Source organism: Glycine soja, chromosome 15 (genome assembly GCF_004193775.1).
Source record: "Glycine soja cultivar W05 chromosome 15, ASM419377v2, whole genome shotgun sequence".
NCBI classification, from domain to species: domain Eukaryota; kingdom Viridiplantae; phylum Streptophyta; class Magnoliopsida; order Fabales; family Fabaceae; genus Glycine; species Glycine soja.
The window spans coordinates 7719176-7743780 of record NC_041016.1 but is presented as its reverse complement, the minus strand read 5'-3'; the positions used below and the strand labels follow the sequence as shown (position 1 = coordinate 7743780).

Genomic DNA, 24605 nt, shown 5'->3' with positions numbered 1-24605 from the left:
TTATTATTATTATAAAAAAAATGGATATGACACATTTTGTTATTTTATGTCTTGACGGTTCTAAATAAGTAAATGGATTAAAAGAATGATATAAAAATTAAAATATATTTTTTATCTTTATATATATTGAAATGTTCGGAATCAATTTTTATAAAAAAACTTGGTATGATTTTTTTTCATGTAAAATTAGAATGTGTTTAATTTTGATCTGGAGTTAGATTGGGTTATATTTGAACCTAATTTGTTAGATGACTATGCAAATAAGGGAGTCCATTAGTCGATTAACATCCGACAAGTGTGAATGCTCAAACCCTCTCTCTTGAATCCATGGGTGATTCAGCCTTACAAGCCAACAAGTACTGCGTGGATGACATCTATGTGCTCGACATCAGGCGATTTTTAACTCCGAGAAATTGTAACAACTAGTAGTCAACCATGAAACCAATGAAAAAGTGACACAATAGGAGAGTGAATCTCTTTTATCTTTATGAACTAATGCAAGCCTGAACCTCTTCCAAAGTTTTTCCTTTGGTTTCTGGGACTAATTTTGCTACAAACAGAATAGTTAAGAGGGAACTTCCAGCATACAAAAACTAAGTACCTGTCCAAAAAAATAAAACAATATAAATACATTTTACTGATTATAGTAAGATTGGAACAAGAATGCTGATTAACTGTGTTTCTATAATACTATTATGTGCTTACCAGGAGAACTCCAGCTCATGAGAAAGTTGAAAGTATATGAAACTATCCAAGCTCCAAGCCAATTCACCAAAACCACCAAGCTTCCAGCAATTCCCTTCACATGTATGGGAAAGATCTGAAATATGAAAAGTAGCATTTGATAGAATATTCATTTCTTTGATTTTCCTACCATCAAGGATAGGAAAAAAGAAAACCATTCATATATTTTTAACTTCGGGTCTTTACTTCAACTATGTTCTTTAAGGAGGTCTTATATAGGAGGGACAATAGTAGCTCCAGTTGGCAATCTTTTGCTCTTTTTTTTTTTCATTGGAAAACAAAAGCTTAAAATGTTACATCTCTTGATAAAGAACTTTTTTGAAACAAATATTGATGGCTGCCATTTCTTTAACTATATGCTACGGCCTACAAGAGCTTAACTCTAACATTATAACTTTTTGTGTCAAATGATACATACCTCTGACATTATCACCCAAGGAACTGGTCCCTCGCCAATTGAATATGCTGCTATGTAGATCTAATCACAAAAGGTTCAAAAGATGGGAGAATTTCAGGTTAAACTAGAATTCGAGAGAAGGGGGAGGAGGCATTTTTTTTAGCAAAAAAATAAGTCAGCTCAGGTCATCAAACATGTCAAACTGTTCGGAAATTTCTTGGAAGGTTTTCAATCAGTTAAGAGAGCTTGGAAAGCACCAGAATTTCAGCAGCTTCATCAGAAATATCAACATCTTTTCCCCGAAGTCTCCTTAAAGCTAGTTGAAATTATTTTTCACGGCCAACCTTAGCCTACAAACAATACATATATACATACATGTTAACTTTCATTGCAATATTCCTGTTATATTTATATATCTTCAAGAATAAAATAAAGGAGCATTTGGTCCTTAGATAATGATTCTAGCTTAATAATGCTTACCAGCCATCTGGGGGACTCAGGGATAAAGCACAAACCAACCAGCCAGCAATGCAAGACACTAGCCCTTCAAAGTTCAAACCAAGCCAACAGTTATACCTTTCTATCAATAATTTGTTACGCCTTAAGGTACAATTCAAAACTAATGTCATTGTGTACTTACCCGCTAGAGCAAGTTTTCTCCAATTTATGACACTTCCTAATAAGAATGATACTGACGCTTCAGTAACAATCAAAAGCTGTAAAACATTCAAAGTCAACCAAAATTCAACTCAATTATACTTCTTAACTTCTAAATTTTAGTGGAAGAACAAATTCAATAATTTTTTTTTATCGACAAATGTTAGTTGTTAGTATGTTAGTTTTTTTTTAGTGGGAGGATTTGAATCTATGACCTATCCCTCCCTCCCTTCACCATTTACCACCAAACCAACCTTATATCTCCACAAATACAATAATTTTTAATATTCCCTCACCTGATTTGTTGTTGCAAGTTCTTCTCGAAGATTTTTGGGTGCAATTTCTACTATATATACAGGAACCTGTCCCATTTTGCTGACTCTTGTTAGATATAGTGAAGAGGCAACATATAAATATATATAGAGAAAAAAGGTTATGCATTGACGGTGTAAAATAATTTTACACTAACATCCAATTACAGAACACCATGTATGGTAAGTTTGTTAATTTTTACAAAACTAACAATGATTTGTGGTTGAATGATAGTGTAAGATTGTTTCACTCTGTTAGTACATTACTAAAACTCATATATATAACTATTAAAGTTAAATGGCACGTGACTAAACTTTATGAATGAAAATAAATAAATGTGTCTTGATTATCAAAATTATTTACCACGTATGAGATAACTCCAATGCCGTACCCTGTGAAAAATCTTCCCAAGTCAAGGGAGTAAGAACCCTGCAGTAAAGTAAACAGAATAGCATGAGTGAACCTATATTTTGTATTCTGCAACAACTTTTTTTAGTATGAACACATATTGTGCAGAAGATGAATACCTTTGAGAAGAAGACAACTAACCATCCTGTAATGCAAAATCCCGCTGAAATCCTCATTGCCTGTTTCCCATGGAAAGTATACACGGTTCAAAATATATAGTTGTCTTGCGTGAACATATTATATAGACACAAGCAATTAATATCTGAAAATAATGCTAAAATAACTTCAACATTGACTACATTTATTAAGCATTTAAATTTCACATACCCCTTTGCGGCCAATGAAATCTGTAATCCGGCCGCTGCTTATAGCCCCAAGCATTGCACCAATGGTCACTAATGAACCAAACATGGAAAACTACCAATTGCAAAAATTAAAAAAAAAAAATCAGAAGAGAAATATTATATAAATGTGAATGAGAAGGGAAAACTAGAATACTATCCTCAGCAAGAGATAGATTAAGATCTGCTCTGATAGCTGCTTGAGTGGGTGCTGAATATCCCACCTGCCAAAATAATAACTTCAGCTAAACATATAAAACTTTTTTTCTTTTTATTTGGTGTGATTTTTGGTTTGTTTCCTAACCCAGAAAACAAACACATGTAGTGACCTGTATTTTCAGAATGCTTCTTTCTCAAGCCATGCACCAAGTTTTTCACTTTTTTCTTTTCTTATTTTCACTTTCCATAGTTTGGTCACTGAAAACATACAAGCTAGACAACATAGATTGTGTGGCAATTATAACGTTCATGTGCTTAAAGATACTTACACAATTTCCAAATGTGAAAGAACCACAAACAGCAACAAGTGTGCTAAGCAAAACCATTCCAATGGATCCATTTTCCACACTCTCATCTGATCCAACTTCTTTACAAGCAACCTCCTCTGGTTGAACGAAGGGCTCTTGCAAATATCCACTCTCCACATCCTTGTGCTGCTCAATTGCCATTTTCTTAAATAGCTAGAAAAATGGCCTCAAAAAGACAGTGACAACACAATAGCAACACAAGAATTAGAGAACATGCATGCAAAAGCATGCTGTGTTGGAGGGTATTTATATTGCATGTACCACAGCAACATTTTGGGCAAATATGTTTCCAATGTTGCCTTGATACTGTTCATTAGGGAATAGAAGGAATTAAGGGTATGGCATGGTAAAATGAACAAGCATGTCAAATTAGACATAATGTAAACTGCATGTGGGAATGAAGCTGTCTGAAGGGCAATTACAAATGGCCAATCTATGACAAATTATTAGAAACTTCATTACAGCACATGTATGATTCTGACCAATATTTATGTGAGCATATTCAAGATTTTTAATTTATAAAAAAATAATAATAGAACTCAATTATGTGATATATAGAGATTAATGAAAATCACAATAATCCCTATTATATCCAAAACGACCAATAATTTCTCCCAATGTAGACCCTTTCCTTAGAGTAATGGATTAGAAAGACCAAGTTGTTGGTTTCTTTGGTAAACAAATTGCAGGGGGCTGCGGTGGCCAGTGCATGATTGCCCTTTGCTTATTCATCTCAGCTTATGTGATTCCTACTCGGATGGAACAATACAAGCTATATATCAATATAATACGCCTGTCATATTAGGCTTCAGGCTTTAGAATCCATTCCATATTTTCATGGTTTCGGGTATACAATGATTGGGCACATACATGGAAATGTGTGAGGCTGGAAGTGTGTTCTCTTCAATCAAGTAGTAGTATTTCTTTTGGTCTCAAATATAAGCAAAAAATAAAATAAAATAACTTATGTTTGTCAAGAAAATTAGTTGGATTGCATCATTTAATTGCATCAAAGTAAACATTTTTTTTCAAGTTCCCTTCCTTAGAACCTGATTTAAGAAACAAAGAGAGAGAGAGAATCATTGGAAACAAAACATCAATTAAATAAAACAAGTCAGAGATCCTGAAGGTACTATCCTTCTATGCTTCCACTGTCTCACATTTCTTCTCTAATTCCCTTAAACAAAATATAATTTCCACTCTATTTACTACCTCTCCCTCTATTTTCGGATTATTAGCAGGATTAATAGGAATTAGTAACCTGGACATGATGATGAAAACTAGGAGGTAGGTTCTGCCTTTTCACAAACTGCGTTGAGAATGATGTCATGCCTAACATGGTACTAGTTGGAAAACTTTTCTCGTGGAAAAAATGGTCTAACACTTTCTGTGCTCTTTCTGACTCACAAGTTTAGCTTCTCATGTCAGAATCTCAGAGGAAGACGCCACACAGTTGAACCTAAAAGGATAAACTTTTTTTCTCTCCGATAAATAGTTTAAAATATATAATTTTTATATGCAAGTAGTCGTTGAATTCACGACTTCTATAGACATATATATATTCAAAAGGCGAAATCATGGTTAGAATCACGACTTCACTAAAACAAAACGAAAAAGAAAGAGAAATTCTTTGACTTCGATGCAATCAAGAGATGTTTATAAGCTTCTTTTGGATGATAAATATTTCGATTCTAATGGTATTAATTTTTTAAAACTTTTATGTTCCTCATCTGGAGCTAATTATAGTGTTTAAAATGAAGTGTTTTATTTAGAAAAAAAGTACGCATAAAACTTATTTTTTTACTGAGAAAAACTTGTTAAATATGACTTTCTTTTTGTATTAGTTGATTGTCTAGAAATACGCTAAATTTAAATTGAATATGTGTGTGTGTATATATAAAGAAAATTAATTTTTTTATGTATCTGTAATAATTATCATTCATTAAGAAAATAAAGCAAATTAATGATGAAGAGCTTGGATAGTTCTTAAATTTAAATGGTCATGTCAGTATTGCAACAAGAAGAAAAACACTCAAATAATCACATAATTGATAACCTTCTCTCTCTTTTTCCCTTTAATTCGTGAAATTTCATAGAACCTCAACACGTCTCTATCTACCTGTTCAAAGTTCGAACTACATGGATGGCATCAAGAAGCTTACGTGAATTTTTCCAATCAATTGATTAGTCACAAAGCTGAAGCTACACCTGGATTACTTTTTGTAAAGTAAACAACAAATCCATTACAAAACCGGAAGAGGCAGAGGCAGAGTGTTACAGAATGATTTTTTTCTTATCAAATAAGCTAATAATACATTGTTATTATTATTATACTACAACAAAAAAATGGATATGGCAGCATTATGTTATTTAATGCCTTGACGGTCCTAAATGGATCTAAAAGAATTTGAAAAATGATGGTAATGATTTGACAGGGTCCTGCGAGTGCGTTTTTTTCTCTTTTATCTCTGTGAACTAAGGCAAGCCTGGATCTCTTCCAAAGTTTTTCCTTTGGTTTCTGGGACTAATTTTGCTACAAATAGAATAGTTAAGAGGGAACATCCAGCATACAAAAACAATGTACCTGTCCAAAAATAAAACAATATAAGTACATTTCACTAATTGTAGTCATATGGGCACAAGAATGCTAATTAACTGTGTTTCTATAATAATATTGTGTGCTTACCAGGAGAACTCCAGCTCATGAGAAAGTTGAAAGTATATGAAACTACCCAAGCTCCTAGCCAAGCCACCAAAACCACCAAGCTTCCAGCAGTCCCCTTCAAATGTAAGGGAAATATCTGAAGTATGAAAAGTAATATTAGATACACCATACATTTCTTTGATTGGTCAGAAATGCTAGCAACACACTATTTTGGACACATTCTCTCTAATTAGTTAAAATTTATTAGAAATCACAAAATTGTAAGTCTCATATCTTATTAAGCAAACCTTTCCATAATTTTGTAGTTTTCAATAAATTTTACTTAAGTGTGTATAACAATATGTTACAAACACTCTTCTTCTTTGATTCCTACCATCAATGCTTCCTATTTCCTTTTTCCAGAAGCTCAAGGACAGGAAAAGAAAATAACCCTTCATTTTTTAATTGCTGGCCTTTACTTCAACTATTTTCTTTGAAGGGGCCTTGTATATGAGGAACAAGAGTAGCTCCATTTAGCAATCTCAGGCATTTTTATTGGAAAACAAAAGCTTAAAATGTTGCATCTCTTTTTTGAAACAAATATTGATAGCTTCAATTTCAATGTTGACTAGCTTTTCTTTATGCCTATAGCTATAATTTTTGGTGCCAAATGATACATACCTCAGACATTATCACCCATGGAACTGATCCGAGACCAATCGAAAATGCTGCTATGTAGATCTGATAACAATAAGATTCAAAAGATAGGAGAATTTCAGGTCAAACTAGAATTTGAGAAGGGGGTGGAGGGTTGTAACTTGTAAATGAATGTTGCACAAGAAAACTCACCAACACGCCAGCAACTGCTAATATAGGTACCCACTCAAGCAATAAGTTTTGGTCCTGATCCATCAAGTCATATGGGCGAATTTTAGAATAAAGACACACACATTCACACAATTTATGGAGAAAATATTCTACATTTTTTATACTAATTTAAGACTTGCCTTGAGAAAGAAAGCAATGCCAGCAATCAAGCAACCTAAGAATGTCCCAGCTGCAGAAACCTGCATGTATACAAGAATTTTTGTTGAGCATCAAAGTTCTTATTCCACATACTTTAAGTTGACCTTGATAGATAAGGGCTTGCAAATAGATTTACCATTACAAGAGGTCTTCTTCCAGACTTATCCATCAAAATGGCTCCCGATAAGGTAAATGGAATCTGTCATTCATTGTAACAGATGAAATTCAGACAGAATAATGTGGTCACATGATTAATTTATGAGAAATCAGTACAGAGATAAACTACTTGTATACAAGCATATGCTATGGTACCAGCTTTTCCTGAAGAAAGTCCTGCAAATTCAACATTTATAGAAGAATAAATATGACAGACAGAACAAAGAGGTCTTTTTTTATTTTCCAAAATCAGCATGCATGTATGATGTATCTCTTCTCACTTACCAGCTGCTACAAAAATCTCTGCTGTGTAGAATCCTATGCCATTAATTCCAACAGATTGTTGACATGCCATTAACCCGACCCCAATCTGAAATTGTGACAATAACATAATTTAGATCTTTTGATTAATTTTGTGCGTTGTCATTGAATTTCTGCTAGAGAAGTGTGTTGTTACTTACAACTACAGAGCGCACATATTTGCTTTGGAGCAAATCCAACAGCTTAGTCTTAGGAAGGCTTTCAAGAGTTTCAATATAATCCTATTTTATGGGGGGGGGGGGGGGGGGGGGGGGAATAAGTCAGCTCAGGTCATCAAACATATCAAATTGTTTTCAAATTTCTTTGGAGGTTTTCAATTATTCAGTTAAGAGAGCTTGGAAAGTACCAGAATTTCAGCAGCTTCATCAGAAATATCAGCATGTTTACCCCGAAGTCTACTTAAAGCTAGTTGAAATTCTTTTTCGCGGCCAACCTTTGCCTAAAAAAAATACATATATACATGCATATTAAATTTCATTCGAATATTCCTTTTATACTTATATAGTCATATACCTTCAAGAAGAAATAAAAGGAGCATTTGGTCCTTAGATAATGATTCTAGCTCAATAATTAGTGCTTACCAGCCATCTGGGGGATTCGGGGATAAAGCACAAACCAACCAGCAAGCAAATGCAAGGCACTAGCCCTTCAAAATTCAAACCAAGCCAATTGTTATACCTTTCTACATATCCAAAATTTGTTACCGTTCAAAACTAATGTTATTATGTACTTACCCGCTAGTGCTAGTTCTCTCCAATTTATTACACTTCCTAGTAAGAATGAGACTGACCCTCCAGTAACAATCAAAAGCTGCAAAAAAATCAGTCAAAACCAAAATTCAACTCAATTATACTTAAACTTTTAATTAAAGAAAAAAATACGATAGTTCTTAATTAATATTCCCTCACCTGATTTGTTGTTGCTAGTCCTCCTCGAAGATTTTTGGGTGCTATTTCTGCTATATATACAGGAACCTGTTCCATTTTGCTGATTGCTGTTAGACATATATTATAGCAAAGAGGCAACATATAAATAAATTAAGATATATGTATATATAAGTTACACGGCATGTGCCTAAACTTCATGAATGAAAATAAATAAAAGACTTGATTATCAAAATTAGTTACCACGTAAGAGATAACTCCTATGCCGTACCCTGTGAAAAATCTTCCCATGTCAAGGGAGTAAGAACCCTGCAGTAGACAGAATAGCATAAGTGAACCTATTTTGTATTCTGTAACAACTTTTTTTGGTAAGAACACATATTGTGCAGAAGATGAACACCTTTGAGAAGAAGACGGCTAACCATCCAGTAATGCAGAATCCTGTTGAAATCCTCATAGCCTGTTTCCCATGAAAAGTAAGAGTTTAATTAATATATATGGCATGTATAAAAGCTTTTACTGTGTGATAAGAAATCATTAGTGGTATCTATTTTAAAATAATTATTGGAAAAGCTAACAAACTTATAATAGATAATTTGTAATGAGATAATAGTCTAAAGGGTAGAAGACCTTTGTACTGTCTGTATATGTATTATTTATTCAAAATGTAATAATTAACATGGAAAGACATAATACATGGTTCAGAATATTGAACAATTCTTGCGTGAACTTACTATATATACAGGTACAACCAATTAAAAGCTGAAGATAATGTTAAATAACTTGGATATAGATTTTATTTATTAGGCATGTAGACTTCACATACCCCTTTCCGGCCAATGAAATCTGTAATCCGCCCGCTTGTTATAGCTCCAAGCATTGCACCAATGGTCACTAATGAACCAAACATGGAAAACTACCAATCCAAAATTTAAAAAAAAAAAAAAATCAGAAGAGAGAGTATTATATATAAATGTGAATGAGGAGGGAAAACTAGAATAATACTTACCTCAGCAAGAGATAGATTAAGATCTGCTCTGATAGCCGCTTGAGTGGGTGCTGAATATCCCACCTACCAAAATTAATAGTAACTTCAGCTTAACATAGATAAGGTGAAAACCTTTTTTTCTGTATATTTGGCGTGATATTTGGTTTGGTTCCTAACCCAGAAAACAAACACATGTATTGAACTGTATTTTCAGAATGTTTCTTTCTTAAGCCATACACCGAATTTTTCACTTTCCATAGTTTTGTCATTGAAAACATATACAAGACAACGTAGACTCTGAGGCAGTTATAATGTTCATGTGCTTAATTAAGGGTACTTACACAAGTTCCAAATGTGAAAGAACCACAAACAGCAACAAGTGTGCTAAGAAAAACCATTCCAATGGATCCATTTTCCACACTCTTATCTGATCCAACTTCTTCACAAGCAGCAGCCTCCTCTGGTTGAATGAAGGGCTGTTGCAAATATCCACTCTCCACATCCTTGTGCTGCTCAATTGCCATTTTCTTAAATAGCTAGAAAAATGGCCTCAAAGAGAAAGTGACAACACAATAGCAACACTAGAATAATTAGAGAGCAATATGTTATGTTGTGAAAGGAGGACATGCAAAACCATGCTATGTTGGAGGATACTTATATTGCATTCATTTTGAGCCAATGTTAATTTCCAATGTTGCCCTGATACTTTTCAATAGGAAATAAGAGGGAATTAAGGGTATGGCATATGGTAATATGAACAAGCATGTGTGTCAAATTAGACATGTGTAAATAGCATGTGGGAATGAAGCTGTTACTGATGTGGCTACTACAAAAGAGGCCAATGTAGACCCTCTAGTCTCCTTAGAGTAATGGATTAGAAGGACCAAGTTGTTGTTTTTTTGGTAAACAAGTTGCAAGGGGATGGTGTGGCCAGTGCATGATTGTCCTTTGTTTATTCATCTCACCTTACGTGGCTCCTACTCGTATGGGAGCTATATATCAATATAATATGCTTGTCATATTAGGCTGCAGACTTTAGAAATTAGAATCCATTCCATATTTCCATGGTTTTGGGTCTAATTACAATGATTGGCCAACATGCATGGAATTGCGTGAGGCTGGATCTGTGTTTTCTTCCTTCAACAATCGTATCGTATATGTAAGATTAAAATATATTTTTTATCTCTAATAAATATTTATATTTTATATTTATTTTTTGATAAAAAAATTTTATTGAATTTCTAATAAAATAATATTTTTATTTTTTATTTTTGACATTTTTTTATTCAATAATAAATTAATCAATTTTGTATTTATTCTTTGATAATTTTTTTATTTATTATTAGTTTTTTTCAAAGAAACTAATAATAAATAAAAAATTATTAATTTATCAGGTTTAAAAAAGTGCAAAGGACAAAAATAAATTTTGTTTTATCAAGAAGCAAAAACAAAAAAATAATTTATTAAAAAACAAACTCAAAATTTAAATATTTATTAAGAATTATAGACATATTTTAACTTATATTTAATTATCCAGTAAATAATTTGTAGACAATCCAACACAACAAACATTCTCTTGATATTCATTTCTTTTTTATTAGACTTTTCTTTTCTACATTGCATCACCTAACATATTTACATTTGTTTTTCTTCTATATTATTTTGCTATCAGATTGTTTACTAGCAGGGGGGGTGTCCATACACCAGTTTCCTTGATTAATTATATTCTATATATTTAATATTTTCCCACTATTAATTTCTTTTTATTTCACTTCGTTTTCTTATTATTTATTTTTTTTGTATTATTTTAAATCATTATAATATATCTCTCTCTTTATTTCTTCTTTCTACACCTCAAAGGATGTACAACAATGATTTTTCTTAATCTGTCTTATGCACTCCATTTATATGTCACCTCATGAAATTTTGTTATATAAAGTTCGACGAAAAATGTCTAACCAGTTTAAGTGGCTGTTAGATGTTAAATAATTCTGTACGAAAAAAATTATACGGACCACGGAGTACAACAAAATTATCGGCATATGTCACTGTCCGTCTTATGATTGTTTGATCTTGATTGAATCGAGTCTCCGGCTAAAAAAGTACAATATAATCTTGATTGAATCATTTACACAAACTAACTAAAATATTCTAAAGAAAAACTATTTATTCTCAATTTATCTATATGATTAATTTAGCTTCAAATTTTAAGAATGCCCATTGAATACACAACTCATGCATGGTAATTTATTTACTTTATCAAAATTTATCAAAATTTAACTTCACTTCAGATAAGAAAATTTTAAAACTAAACCATGTTCTACCTTGGAGGTGTGTCAACTATGAATTTTGATCAAAATTGACTCTTTAAGTTGATCTAAACAAGTCATAGATCAAAACAATATTAATAACAGAATGGGAAAACAAAAACAAATTAATATAGCCGACCTACATCAAGTTTATGGCTTTTCTAACCCTTTCTGTTGTTTGCTAGAGAGCAAAGGTTATATATATATAAAACATATATGACAGCAAAGGAACCTTATCAATATCTGGCCTATTGTTTTCATGCTTTGTTCAGTCAAGCCTCCGGTGCCAGCTGCTTGATTACGGTATCCCAAGAAGATTTGATTTCTCAATGTTAGGGCAAACAATAGCATCATTTTGAGAATACTTCTTTTTAAGAAGAATTTAAATTTTCATTAAAAAAAATAATTAATGCTAATGAAAATTTATTTTGAAATTTGGTACACTATTAAGAAGAGTTTTTTTAACCGTAAGAATAAAAGACAGTATTAATAAATTTAAAATAATCAATCGAATTAAACTCCCTGGATTACAAGAGTGGTTTGTCTTGATTCAAATAGTTTAATTTAATATTTTTTTCTTCAATTTTAAAAGTTTTAATTTATTTATAATTATTTAAATGAAATATTTATTATTAATCATGAAAATAAATATTATTTTCTTTATTTTTTTATTTATAATTTATACTTAAATTAAAAATATTCGTGCAATGCAAGAAAACTCTTGTTAGTTTTAGATGATATTTCCTTGCTTATATTTAAAATAGTAGTAGTACACAGTTAAGGTTACTTTTATTTATCAAGCTCAGTTTATATTATTATGCATTTCTGGATATAAGATAGAGTCTCGTATCAACTCTACCAAATTAAATTAATAGTATATATAATTAAGCTGTAGGTGAGTCATGAACTTTTGGCATAAATGAATAACATAAATAGGAGTATGTAGAGGATCATTGAATTTGCACGTCTAGCTAGCAGGGTCCTTATCTACTTTGGAGCCTCTTAATTTCCTTTTTCTCTCCCTCCCTTCCAATATAAGAAGAAAGACTCCATGCGTGCTATCCAATCATTTCGCCGCTAATCCTAAATTCCTAATAGGTTAAGAATTTTTTAACGGTTAATTAATTAAGGTTAGTCTTCAACAAGGCCGATCATGAGATTTTATGAGGCCTGGACGAAATATTAAATTAAGTTATTTTATATTTAAGCATTTAAAAATAAACATATAATTTCATAAAAAAATATCTGATTTTACTAAATAAATGATATGATTTTAATAAATTTGAAAGAGATATATCATAATTTTTTATTTAATTTACTCTTATGTTATCATTTATTATTCAGTTTAAAGCAGGAAGCAAGTGTCTCTTAATTCTCATTTGCACAAAAGGTAAGAAACATTTGATTTAAAAGAAACCATATTTTATTCTTAAAACTTATTCACACTTCTCTCAAATTTTATCAATTTTGGGTAAGGTTGTATGTAATTTGTCTGATTTTTTAAATTTCAATTTATTTATATATTTATAAAATGTTAATTATATTTATAATTTAATTTTTTTATATTTAGTCTCACAAAGAAAATTTTATGATTCTATTATTATCTTCTAATATCATTTTATATTAAAGCTTACATATATTTTATTCTTTATTAGTATACTAATTTTAATTTTATTTCTTTTATAATTTTATTTTTTGTGTTTTATCTTGTTAAAAAATATTTTAAATCTATTATCATAGATCAGTCACATGTTATATTTTAATTTGAATAAAAAAAGACATAAAATAAAACAAAAACTTCAATTTATTTATAAAAATAATATATATAGAATAATAAAAAAATTATTACAAGACTTAATTTTGTTTAAAAAAAAATTGAACTTCTTTTAGTCATGCGTTCAGTGTTGTTGCACCTAAGGACGACGGTTAGGACGGACCCGGTTTTGAATAATTCTTTTAAAAAAAAGACTGTTATGATATATATATTCTATCAATGAAAAGCTGATGTAAACGGAAGAAAACAACTATTAAAAGTGTCCTTTAAATTAATCTTTACGTGATGTGTTTCAAAGCTTCACAAAATAGGTGGAAGTTTTGTCCAGGATATTTGCATAGTCTTCTTCCTAACATGCACGTTTTTCAGCCTAGCTAGGCCTAGGACTGGTCAACGGTAATGGATCTAGTTGTCCCTCAACAATTAATATTATTGTATTATTGAACGCGTAATATACAATGTCTGATTTGCTATTGCTTCCAATAACTAAGTCTTTGTATACGTAGGCATGCTGCCAAATCATTGAAACATTATAATAACTAATCAGTGAAAAATAAGAAAATTAAACTAGGATGTTACATGGAGACAGCTGAAAGTAACATCTCTCTCTCTATGGGAGTGGAACATGTTACCAATAACATATCAACTTGTAATTAATATATTAATTATTATAATTACGGGGATATAAGATTCTCTAGTGATTAAAAAAGATAAAGGAAAAAGAGATTATAAGTTTAAATCTTTTAACTAATATTTTTAATAAAATTAATAAATTAATATTTGTCAATAAAAAATTATTAAAATTAACATGAACTAGTAATACGATATAGAAAGTAATAAGTTGATAACTTATATGTTAGTATTATCAAGTTGTAATTAGTATTAATTATTATAATTAGTATTCCAAGTTGGTACTAATTAATTATATAGAAAGTGACATCTCCCTACTCTGATTTGTTACCAATAATTAATACGATATATGGAGACAGCTGAAAGTAACATATCGTCTTAATTATTATATTTAAATTTTTGTTAAACAAATATTGCATTAACAAAAAAATCTTAATACATAACATTTTTAATTAATAATGACATTTTCTGTAATAGAGTAGACTTTATCTCTCAAGAATAATAAGGAATATGCGCATTGAAATTAAGATGAACACTATGGAGACAAGATCGAGAAAGTGATAAGAAGGTCATGATCGAAGTGATTAAAAGTCTTGCTTTCATGAGAACAGCTTACTTGAAGCACATATAATTTTCTATTTTTGACCTATAAATAGCATAAAATGTCATTAATTATTTTTTAAAATAATATTTAACAACGAACTAATTAATGTCTTGTCAAACTAGATTAATATAGTTATTTAGCCACCTTCCACTGATGGAGTTTATTCTGCGAAAACTGCCTACAAGTGGCTCTCTTCTACTCTTTCCACCAATGATAAATGTCCCAGAAAATATCAATTTTTTTCCCACTAACATGTTTTGTGTTTTTAGGCATCTGTCTTTGGATGCCAATTGTTGCAGGTGCGGCTTATTTCCATTATAATCTCTACCATGGTTTGAAGATCGCAAGGCACAATTTGTGAATCTGATTCACAATTCACTTTGAGTGGGAGGTTTTTTTTTGGTTAAATATTAATTGTTAGTTTTTAGTTGGTGGAAAAAATTCAATCGGCGATCTTTCCTTCTTAACCACCCCATCAATCTTATATCTTCCAACCTTGAGTGGGAGGTGAAGTTTGTTCATGCGAGAGAATGTGTGGACTGGCTTGCTAAGTAGGGAACTCTTCTCATGAGGATTTGAAGATTTTTTAATCTTGACCTTCTCCTTTGTATCAAGTTTATCTTGCTATGTAATGGGTGTAACCACCCAGAGAATCTAGTCTCTTTCTTTTGTCTGTTTTTTCTTTCCCACTAATCAAAAGAATATTCACATAGGCACATGCACCCAATAATACACACGATAAGTGCTAAATTAGATCTTCAAAATATTGAGAACATCAATCTGGTTAGTGGAAGTTAGGAAATGAGAACTATGAATTATCAGTGGTGAGAAAAGCATAAATACGTGAAAATAAAATATATATAAAAAAAAATACTAATTGCCTTCCTTCTTCTTCTATCGTCGTTTTACCTTTTGAAAAACTTAAATCAAGAATCATTTATAATTTAATCTAATTTGATTTAAATCATAAATATTAGTAATAGTACCAATAGCAGCATATCATAAAAGAACTTAGTTCTGGTATTTGAGATGTATAATCGATTGATTATTTTATTTAATTCTTTGTATAGTTGTAACTTGTGAGATTTTTGCCATGTTATATAAATATCTTGACAGTATTCAATGGGAAAATCCATTTTTATAGTTAGAGTGAATAATTTAAAACAGATCATAATTCATAATGGTGAAAGCGGAGTTGAATGTTGATGTACAAAAGTACAAACATCACAATGTGGCCTTGCCTCACACAATCGTCCACTCCAACATTACAAGCGGTGCCTGGGGCTTAATTTTTCACTTCATGTATTGTGCCTCTTATTCCACTCCCCTCTCGTCTGATATTCTTACCTTCTTCTCTCTTATATGTACACTTCATTTCTTATTTTTTTTCATTTTATTTGGGCTATAATAGACAATGGACTAAATGCCTACACACATCTTTCTAATTTAACAACAGTTTTACTTTCATATTATAAAAAATATTCCATAGTACTATATATTATTATATCGAATTTAACCTGATTTATCAAACTCGGCCACTTAAGAGTTAAAAATGAATTGAATTTAAAACTAAAAAGTAAACTTATTTTTTAATTGATTAATTCAGAAAATGAGCCACACTTATTCTTGAAGTCTAGTCAGGATTATAATATAATGATAACAAGAATTACACGTTTCTAGAGAGAACTCTGGCATAAAAACCCAATTGTAATAATATAATGATAACAGGAATTACAAACTTTAACTATAATGATCAGACTCGTTGCAGTCACATCACAGCACCTGTAACTGCAAGTCCCTCTGGACATCCGATAAAATTGGTAATGCACAAATTAGCAACCTTGGATTAAGCTTCCAATGTAATAAACTATCTAATTATCCCCATAACACCATTTTATTTAGTGTTACAACAAATATGTACCAACTAGAAGACAAATGCAAAAAATACTAATAGTTAAACAAGCACCTTCTAACCGATACTGCTAACTCACTAACCCTACCAGGATGAAGGACGGCAACACATACCCCAAGACAAACAGCAACCGAAACAATCACAAAAATAGCTGGTCGAGAGGTCAAGAATCCCCTGCCCAAACATCGACGCCCATATCTTTCAGGCAACTCTTCCACGCTCATTATAATATCCCTCTTCAAAAGTGGTATTCTTTCCGTTTTGTCATTAGAAGTTGGACTTTTCAGTACTCCCCACTTCTCATCTGTTCTCGACAGGATACCCTGAAAAACAAATATCCATGTAGAAAAAGCATGTTAAATGCTATAGCAGTGTCACTAGATCTTACAAACTATCTGAAGTTATAAAACGAGAATACTACGTAGGGGATATCCAAACTGCAGGATAAATTAAAACACAAAAAGGAATTGCTGGGAGCTTGGATGTTAACATCAGAAGAACTAAACCAATGAAACTAAATTCTAATATTTATAAATAAAAACATACTCCAAGTTCAGCTAGAAGATAAGAAATTCAGGATAAATAGATAATAATAGGGTGTAATGCAATAAATTAAACATAATCACCAAGACAACTCTTCTTATTGTGACTATCTTAGTGTGCGTCCACCCCAACGTCTATATAAAGGATTACGGATGGGAAATATCGAAACTGTCCTTTCCAGCAGTATTGCTACTGTCTTTTTTGCAGCTTTTGTCGTTGCTAGAACTATGTGGTATGGTTCAGTTACAACCCCCATTGAATTATTTGGTCCACATAAGTATAGGTATAACCTTTCACTTAATACTATAAACCTAAAGTTCAAGCATATGAGGATGCATTAATCGAGGATACATGACAGAAGGAATTAATCCTTTCATTTACAAATTTCACCTTCAGCAGGCGTGGGTTTTTTCCACTTTTTTACCGGTTTCGGTAAAAAAAATAGAATCAAATCGCACCATCTCTATAATAAGTGAATGCCCTTTTTTCTCCCGAAGATATCGCAATTATTTGTAATAAGATATTGGCTACAATTGAAAAGGTTTTATCAATAAAATTTTCATTTATCTGAGATCTAGGTATAGGTAAAAATCCATTCTATAATTTAATGAATTATTGTGTGAGAAATAAATCCCACAAAATAACCATAACAAAAGAAATGGTAACTATTGATTGCTTCTATTATTTCAATGGGTAACCCTAACTCCTACTTCTTTCCCTTACTTTTTTTTATAGGTATACTCTTTCCCTTTTTATTCAATCTTACCCCTGCTTCCCAATTTGAATGTGTTAACAACTTCCTTCTGTCTAACAATCATTGCGACCTCTCTAATAATATCTTAAATACAAGTGTATTAGTGAAATCTGCACATAAACACTTCAATTGCTAAGTTCCAAGTTATCACATTTCACTCAATTTTAAACTGACAAGAGCTCTAACAAATTGATTGTCGTTGCCACCAGTTTAGAGAACAAGAGTTAGACAGCTTATATCAACACCGGATGCATCAACTTTATTTTCCATTAAGTGGCAAGAAAATGCCAATAAAGTAAAATAAAGTTATAAAGCATGTAACTCTAAAACTTCAAAATTTCAAAATGTGTTCATATTTCATCATCATCAGGGAGAAAACTAGGAAAGAAAATTAATAGTCCTAACCTGGCTGTTAATTGCAACTGATAGCATGTTATCTTGGGAGCAGCCCTGAGCAAGTTTAAAGCCTTCCATTTCAGAGTGCACAATTATACTTCTACTTTGCTGATGTTTCTGACATATGACATTACTAGCATTATGTATGTGATTCAGGAGTTGCGTTATGTCAACATCACTTGTCCTATTAATTACAACATTGTTGGATTCCACGCTCTCTGTCAAGATTATCAAATTTGGTAATATTTTTCCCAAAATAATTGTTGAATCATTGCATATCAGAAAATCCAACAAATGGCAATATCTTTGAATTTGTGAAGCTGTCATCACTCTGTCAAAATTTTCTGAAGTGGTGTCCTTAAGCAACCATGCTATATCTACAAGGAAGTCTGATGATGATGTGTGACTAAGTGCAAAAGTTTCACATGAGCTGCAGATAGAACCACCAGATGCAGACTGGAATTGTTTAGAAAGGAGAGAAACATCTAATTTTTGCTGCAGTGTCTTCATTTCAGTACAAATTTCTTTGTCCCCAATGAGTACAGGAATGAAGTTTGATAAACCAGATTCATTCTCCACCTGCAAAAAGCAAAAGGAATGCAATAAGACACAAGGGGTAAGAAATATGAATTAGCATAAAAGCAACAATTTTTAATTTTTTTTTTTTTAAAAAAAAGATCTTTCATACTGATGTGAAGCATTTATAAATGAAACTTAATCAAACTTGTAAATGGACTGACAATCAATGTTGTATTAAACCAAAAGATACAGACAATTTATCTTAATTTGAAGCTATTATCATCAAGAGACATGCCTAATTAATAAATAAAGCATTAGTACAATTCAGTACTGGATTCCAAAGCTCAAAGTCAATAACTCTCCTAACCACTGCAGCCATTAGTTACAGAGCCTACTTACATAAATTACATGTACTTCGGACAAGAACCGGTCTAACAAAAAGAACCAACAGGGTAACAGTGCTGAATCAAATACCAGGGAATGACTTTCTAAGAATGATATGCTACCACAGTTTTGCATGCTCGTTTTGGAGATCTTCTGATGTCTTCAAATTTAGTTATCAGAAATATAAACAAGCACAAAATAAATAAATAAAGAAAGAAAGAAAAATATTACCAATCAAAAATGGCACACAAATTATATGATCTGGTTAAGCTCAAAGTACTCAAATGTGGTCATTAAAAATTATATTTTCATTAATTTGTTTGATGAGTCTCTAGCACAAGCATATGTGTGCGTACAACACGTTTAACAGGCCTGGAAGTAATTACGATCAACATCAGGTGTTCCCAAAGTATAAGCAAAGAAACACAGCAGTAAGCAAATAAAACATCCAGGTCAAAGCATAGTTAAAGGAAACAGAACTATAGGTCAATTATTACCTCAATAAATGCAGGCCCAAAGAGACTTTCCTCTGTATGAGGAACATATATCTTGTATAACTGATTGTCAAAAGCACACGAAATATTGTCTTCAGTCCAGCTATGTGGAGATGGCACACAATACTCACATTTCAGATACTTTCCAGAAAATGATACAAGAAGCCTGTCATGATTACCACCTCAATACAGTCAGAAACACATTGACAAGGGAACCAGAATCAAAACTAGCTGTACAAAGATGACATTTGAAAATTATATCAACTGAAATAAAAGAAAGTATAAAGCATGATCAATTTGATATTACATTAGATATGCTAACAGCAATGAGATTGGAGAAAGACAAAAAAAACTAATAAAGTTAGTGCCACATATGATGTACATTTACCATGCTCTTGGGCTAAACCACATAAGGAACTTAGATTCCAAAATAAAATAAATTTAGGGATGTAAATGAGCTTAGCTATTCCTGAACTATTCAAACTCAACTTATTAAATGCTCAATCAAGCTCATTTGTTTAATTAAATAAACAAAGTGAAGCTTGGAAATAGGCTCAATTATTTAAATGAGTCAAGTTCAAGCATTACAAGCTCAACATTAATGGCCCACGGATAGCTCATTTATTTAAATTGATAGTGAAGATTTTACTAGCCTTTGTTATTTATATATTCATTATGAAAATATGTAGAACTTTGTTGCAAGCTTTTTTTTTTATCATTAGTTCGCACATGCCAGGTTTTACAGCCCAGTAAACCCATTTCAGCCCAAAAAACAATAACACAAGCCATATTTCTTCTTTAGTTGACCAAATTCCCTCACCTAAACTCTCGTGCCCCCTATTCTTTTGTGAAATTAATCCTTGGCTCCATCTCTTTCACTCACACTTCATCTCAAACCCACTCCATCTCGTTCTCTCTCTTTCATCTCTCTCATTCTCTGTTTGCTGCAACTGCAAAGCTTGTGGTTTCTCTTGTTCTGTTTGTTGTTTGCTGCTGCTGCAACTCCCATCTCTCTCGTTTTGCTTGCTGCAACTGCAGTACTCTAGTGGGTTTTTTCAAAGTGGCTTCTCTGTTTGCTGCAACTACAAAGCTTGTGGGTTCTCTGTTCGTTCCTCTCATCTCTGTGATTCTCTTTTATTTTCTTATAAGAGTGTTTTATAACTTCGTTATTCTTTGCTCTGCTTCTGTTATCCTACTTGTCAGATTGCTGCACTTGGACTGTTTTGTACTTATGATTGGTTTATGTATGACTTAGTTGTTTTACTTATGATTTTGAATTTAAGTTTTGTTCTGATTGTGTCGTGTCCGGTGTCCGTGTCAGTGTCGGTGCTTCATAGCTTCTAACAACATAAAACAGTCTCTCTTTAACCATGATGAGATAATCGCAAGAAATGGTTACATTATGAATTATGAATATTTTTTTTTATCAGCATGAATTATGAATATAAAGCCAAATCAATCATAAAACAGTATATAGGAGAAAAACAACATTACATGTCTTCTTTGCCAACAACCAATTACATGTGAACCCAAAGTTCCTTTCGAAGTTTAAAGATTCTTGTTTATGGGACACAAAATACTTAGATTTCAGGTTCAATAAGATCTAAGGATGCTCCAAACCCTCTACCATAATATTACACATCTCCCGCTCTCTTTTTGCTTATGGATGCTTACCCCAACTTCAACATTGCTAAAAACAGATATAATGCACATATGCAGACAAACATGCTTATGTTATGTCTATTATAAAAATAAATGCAACAAAGAACTGGTTTAAATTATTAGAGGTGACAATTACCTACCGAAACTTAGGCTGCAGTAAGTTACTTCCACAAGCAACAAACTCCATAGGTTTGCCAGCCTCAAAGTATGTGGGATGAACATAGTGAAGCCTCGGTGCCAGCATGTTAACTTCAACTTTTGTCACAGAAGTTCCATCTGTAACCATAGAAATGTGCTTGTTGAAATGATAGAGTTCAGGTATAGAGGGAAAAAAACATGAAGATACAAAGACTGAATATATGAAAATTGATATTGACTTGATACGATACGATGTGTTACAATATGATACAAAACATAAAGCAATAACCTCTATTTACATTAATACTAGATCATAATCCTAACTAAATAAGGAAACAAATCATGAAATATTAATAAATAGGGAAACTAATCCAATAGAAACTTGTTATTGTTTAATTTGTTTTGGAAAAATTAGAACATAATGCACATCTCCAAGATGGAGGATAAATACCCTACAAAACCATTAATATTGTCACAAGGATCAAGGTATAAAATACTAAAAGTGAGTAAGCCAAAAAGAAGATATATAACGCATACATAATGAACACAAAACAGCAAAAAACCTTTCATAACACGGAAGATCATGTCATTCAGATGAACTAATGCGGTGCCTCTTCCAGACAGCATCTTTCCAGGAGCAACAAAATCGTGCACATACTCCAAAGAGTCTTTCAATAACTGGTTGGTCCATAAAAGAGAAAGAAAAAATGAAATCAGGAGAAAAAAAGTTAACAAATCAAAGTCCGTAAAAACTTGAAAAATGAGGGAAAGCAAATTTTCTTCTATTTTAGTTGAAGTATCAAGTTCTAGAATCATCAAATTAAAAGAGGGAATATGTATCAGATGGTATATAGTAAATACTAATTAGTAGATTAGAGCACAAATAAGCATCTCAATCAGCAAAATTTAGCAAAAACTGCCCAGAATAATGAGCAGAACAAAGAACCATACAGTTTATTAGTCCAATATTGTGGCAGGTAACTGGTAATAAGACCACTTAACCATGACACAAGAACCACATAATGTAAAGAACATCAAGTTGAACCCTTACAGTTATCCACATAATGTTAGGCATTGCAATAAAAACTGTCAGGATCGTACACCCAGGGCGGATATATCCTTCCAACTCTACAGGCATATTTGCCAACCATTGGAATATCTGCACAAATGCAATTGGCTGCCTGTTAATCAGTTACATACATGTACATAGCAGAAGATCTTGCCACTATTCAAATACTAAACTGCAATAACAATGCTTTAAAATACTTGGTGTCGTAGCCTTCTAGGAAATTCTGCAGGATTCCAATCATAAAGCTTAAAAGAAATCCGACCTGTTTGGCACTACAAATGAACTTTCAATCAGCAAACACTAACCACGATTTCCTAATACATTTAATAACAAACAAAAAGGGCAACCCACCACAGACGAATAGGCATTCTTATTGTTGCAATACGAAGGTGAATTAGAAGTGTTCCCACTATTCACCCGCATTTCACCAGAAACAGCCAAAGACACAACACTGTCACTATTAATATTCTGTGCTTCGGGAGCCAAGCTGGGAATGGAGACCGGTTCATCTTCATGATCTGGAGCCAAGCTGGGAATGGAGACCGGTTCATCTTCATGATCTGGAGACACTCCTACGTCATTGACATCGGTACTCAAATTTGAACAATCTGCACGATTCGTACACAGCCAGTGAGCATTCTTGCAACACAAAAAACCAACTTTATCTAAACTACCACATCCATATGAAGAAAATAATGGAAAAGGGAGAAAAAATGAGACTATCAGCATGGCATAGTAATATCAAATACTGAAAATAAACCTTTTCCAGCTTCCACATGATAATTGTGTTCCTCATTTTGAGCAACAGGTTGAAGTAGTTCACTATGAGCAGCACCTCCAGAATCCGCCGGAGGCTTTCTTCTCCTTCTGGTATTATGCCGCTCCAACTTCCTTCTGCAGCTCCGTTTACCTTCGTCGAAATCCGACAAAACGTGAAACCTGCGAAGAAATTCGCATAGTTAACCGTCAATTCAACAACACAATCGCAAGGTAGCATTCAATTGAAGCACATCTAGAACAATAGAAGTAACTCAGCAGCGAAGTAATAATTGAATCAAATGACGGAAAAGAGAAGAAGAGAGTGAAACAAAAATCGCACTTTCCACACTGTTGGCAGTATCTCTTGGCCTCGTCGTTGAGCATAACGGTGGCGGCATTAGCGCAGCGCAAGCAAACCCTGTGTCGGCGGTGATACCCCTTGAGCTCTGAGATATCGGCTTCGCAGCCAGGGACCTGGCAGCGTGCGGACGCAGATGCACGCGCGGTGCGGGCGCGTTTCTTGACGGGCAAACCCTCGTCCTCGAGTTTCGCGTCGAGTTCGGGGCAGGCGCAGGGGACCCGACCCGCGAGGAAGTTGGAGCATGTCATCCTCGGGTCGCGCTTTCGGACCCTGTCGTTTTGAGAAATCTCGGGAGCGGCGGCGTCGTCGTCGTCGTTTAAGGGAAGAGGGAGAGAGTTACTGCTAGTAAAAATACCATCTTGGTCGTCGAGGTTGAAGTCGAGGAGGTAAGAGAAGTCCCAAATTGAGGAAGGGTCTTGGGCGTCGTCCATGGTGGGAGGAGGAGGGAGAGATTGGGGTTCCATGGAAAATTGGAAAGTGGAAACCCTAATTGAATCGGAATTGTGCTGTGGTTGGTGTCGTTTGTTAGGGGTGGTTGGATGTTTGGCGGAGAATGGAAGAAACAGCGTTGTTTCGTTCTCTCTCTCTGACTCTCGGGGTCTTCAACAACAGCGGAGCGATGATGGGTCATCGTGGCGACATTTGCAAGTTTACTCTCAACTACGCGCTCTCTTTCTTCTCTCACGCGCGCTTTATTTATTTCTCTATTATTTTTAAACTTTTTTTAATTTCTTGCTGTTATATAAAAGTATTATCAATTATTATAAACCACTACAACATTTTATTTTAACTTCTAATAATAATTATATCTTTTAAAACAAGTTGTATCCATATACAGGTACCTTCTAAGTTAAAGCTGGGAGTGTCTTTTTTGCGGTCTTTATATAGATTT

At 32.8% G+C, this 24605-nt stretch overlaps 2 protein-coding genes and 1 pseudogene across 3 annotated transcripts; all 3 read right to left on the bottom strand.

Moving 5' to 3' along the window:
- Positions 1-296: 296 nt before the first annotated feature.
- LOC114388126 lies at positions 297-5034 on the bottom strand (annotated as a pseudogene).
- A 496-nt stretch (positions 5035-5530) lies between these two features.
- LOC114386334 (sugar transporter ERD6-like 16) lies at positions 5531-10037 on the bottom strand. Its single transcript, XM_028346322.1, has 18 exons — positions 9747-10037; positions 9427-9489; positions 9244-9333; positions 8818-8877; positions 8661-8726; positions 8442-8507; positions 8268-8343; positions 8115-8179; positions 7880-7972; positions 7674-7754; positions 7498-7582; positions 7343-7389; positions 7193-7255; positions 7038-7097; positions 6880-6933; positions 6712-6771; positions 6073-6187; positions 5531-5970 (listed from the first exon to the last, which is right to left on the bottom strand). The coding sequence occupies exons 1-18, from the start codon at positions 9927-9929 to the stop codon at positions 5849-5851; spliced, it is 1449 nt and encodes a 482-aa protein (XP_028202123.1). The 5' UTR covers positions 9930-10037; the 3' UTR covers positions 5531-5848.
- Positions 10038-16399: 6362 nt separating this feature from the next.
- LOC114387732 (squamosa promoter-binding-like protein 7) lies at positions 16400-24389 on the bottom strand. Of its 2 annotated transcripts, XM_028347938.1 has the most exons (11): positions 23693-24389; positions 23354-23532; positions 23154-23201; positions 22945-23111; positions 22791-22865; positions 22576-22683; positions 22088-22202; positions 21527-21662; positions 19728-19890; positions 18337-18906; positions 16400-16957 (listed from the first exon to the last, which is right to left on the bottom strand). In XM_028347938.1, the coding sequence occupies exons 1-11, from the start codon at positions 24175-24177 to the stop codon at positions 16670-16672; spliced, it is 2334 nt and encodes a 777-aa protein (XP_028203739.1). In that variant the 5' UTR covers positions 24178-24389; the 3' UTR covers positions 16400-16669. The 2 variants fall into 2 exon arrangements, with proteins under 2 accessions (XP_028203739.1, XP_028203738.1); XM_028347937.1 differs by having other exon boundaries at positions 22945-23201.
- Positions 24390-24605: the final 216 nt, after the last annotated feature.

Excerpts from the sequence above, each read along its gene's own strand:
- LOC114386334 (XM_028346322.1), bottom strand. The coding sequence starts at position 9,929 with ATGGCAATTGAGCAGCACAAGGATGTGGAGAGTGGATATTTGCAACAG. Across the intron at positions 9,490-9,746 it reads CTTTCACATTTGGAACTTGT|GTGGGATATTCAGCACCCAC; the intron begins GTAAGTACCCTT and ends TAATTTTGGTAG. Across the intron at positions 8,878-9,243 it reads ATTTCATTGGCCGGAAAGGG|GCTATGAGGATTTCAACAGG; the intron begins GTATGTGAAGTC and ends CATGGGAAACAG.
- LOC114387732 (XM_028347937.1), bottom strand. The coding sequence starts at position 24,177 with ATGGAACCCCAATCTCTCCCTCCTCCTCCCACCATGGACGACGCCCAA. Across the intron at positions 23,533-23,692 it reads TACTGCCAACAGTGTGGAAA|GTTTCACGTTTTGTCGGATT; the intron begins GTGCGATTTTTG and ends ATTTCTTCGCAG. Across the intron at positions 23,202-23,353 it reads TCATGTGGAAGCTGGAAAAG|ATTGTTCAAATTTGAGTACC; the intron begins GTTTATTTTCAG and ends CGAATCGTGCAG.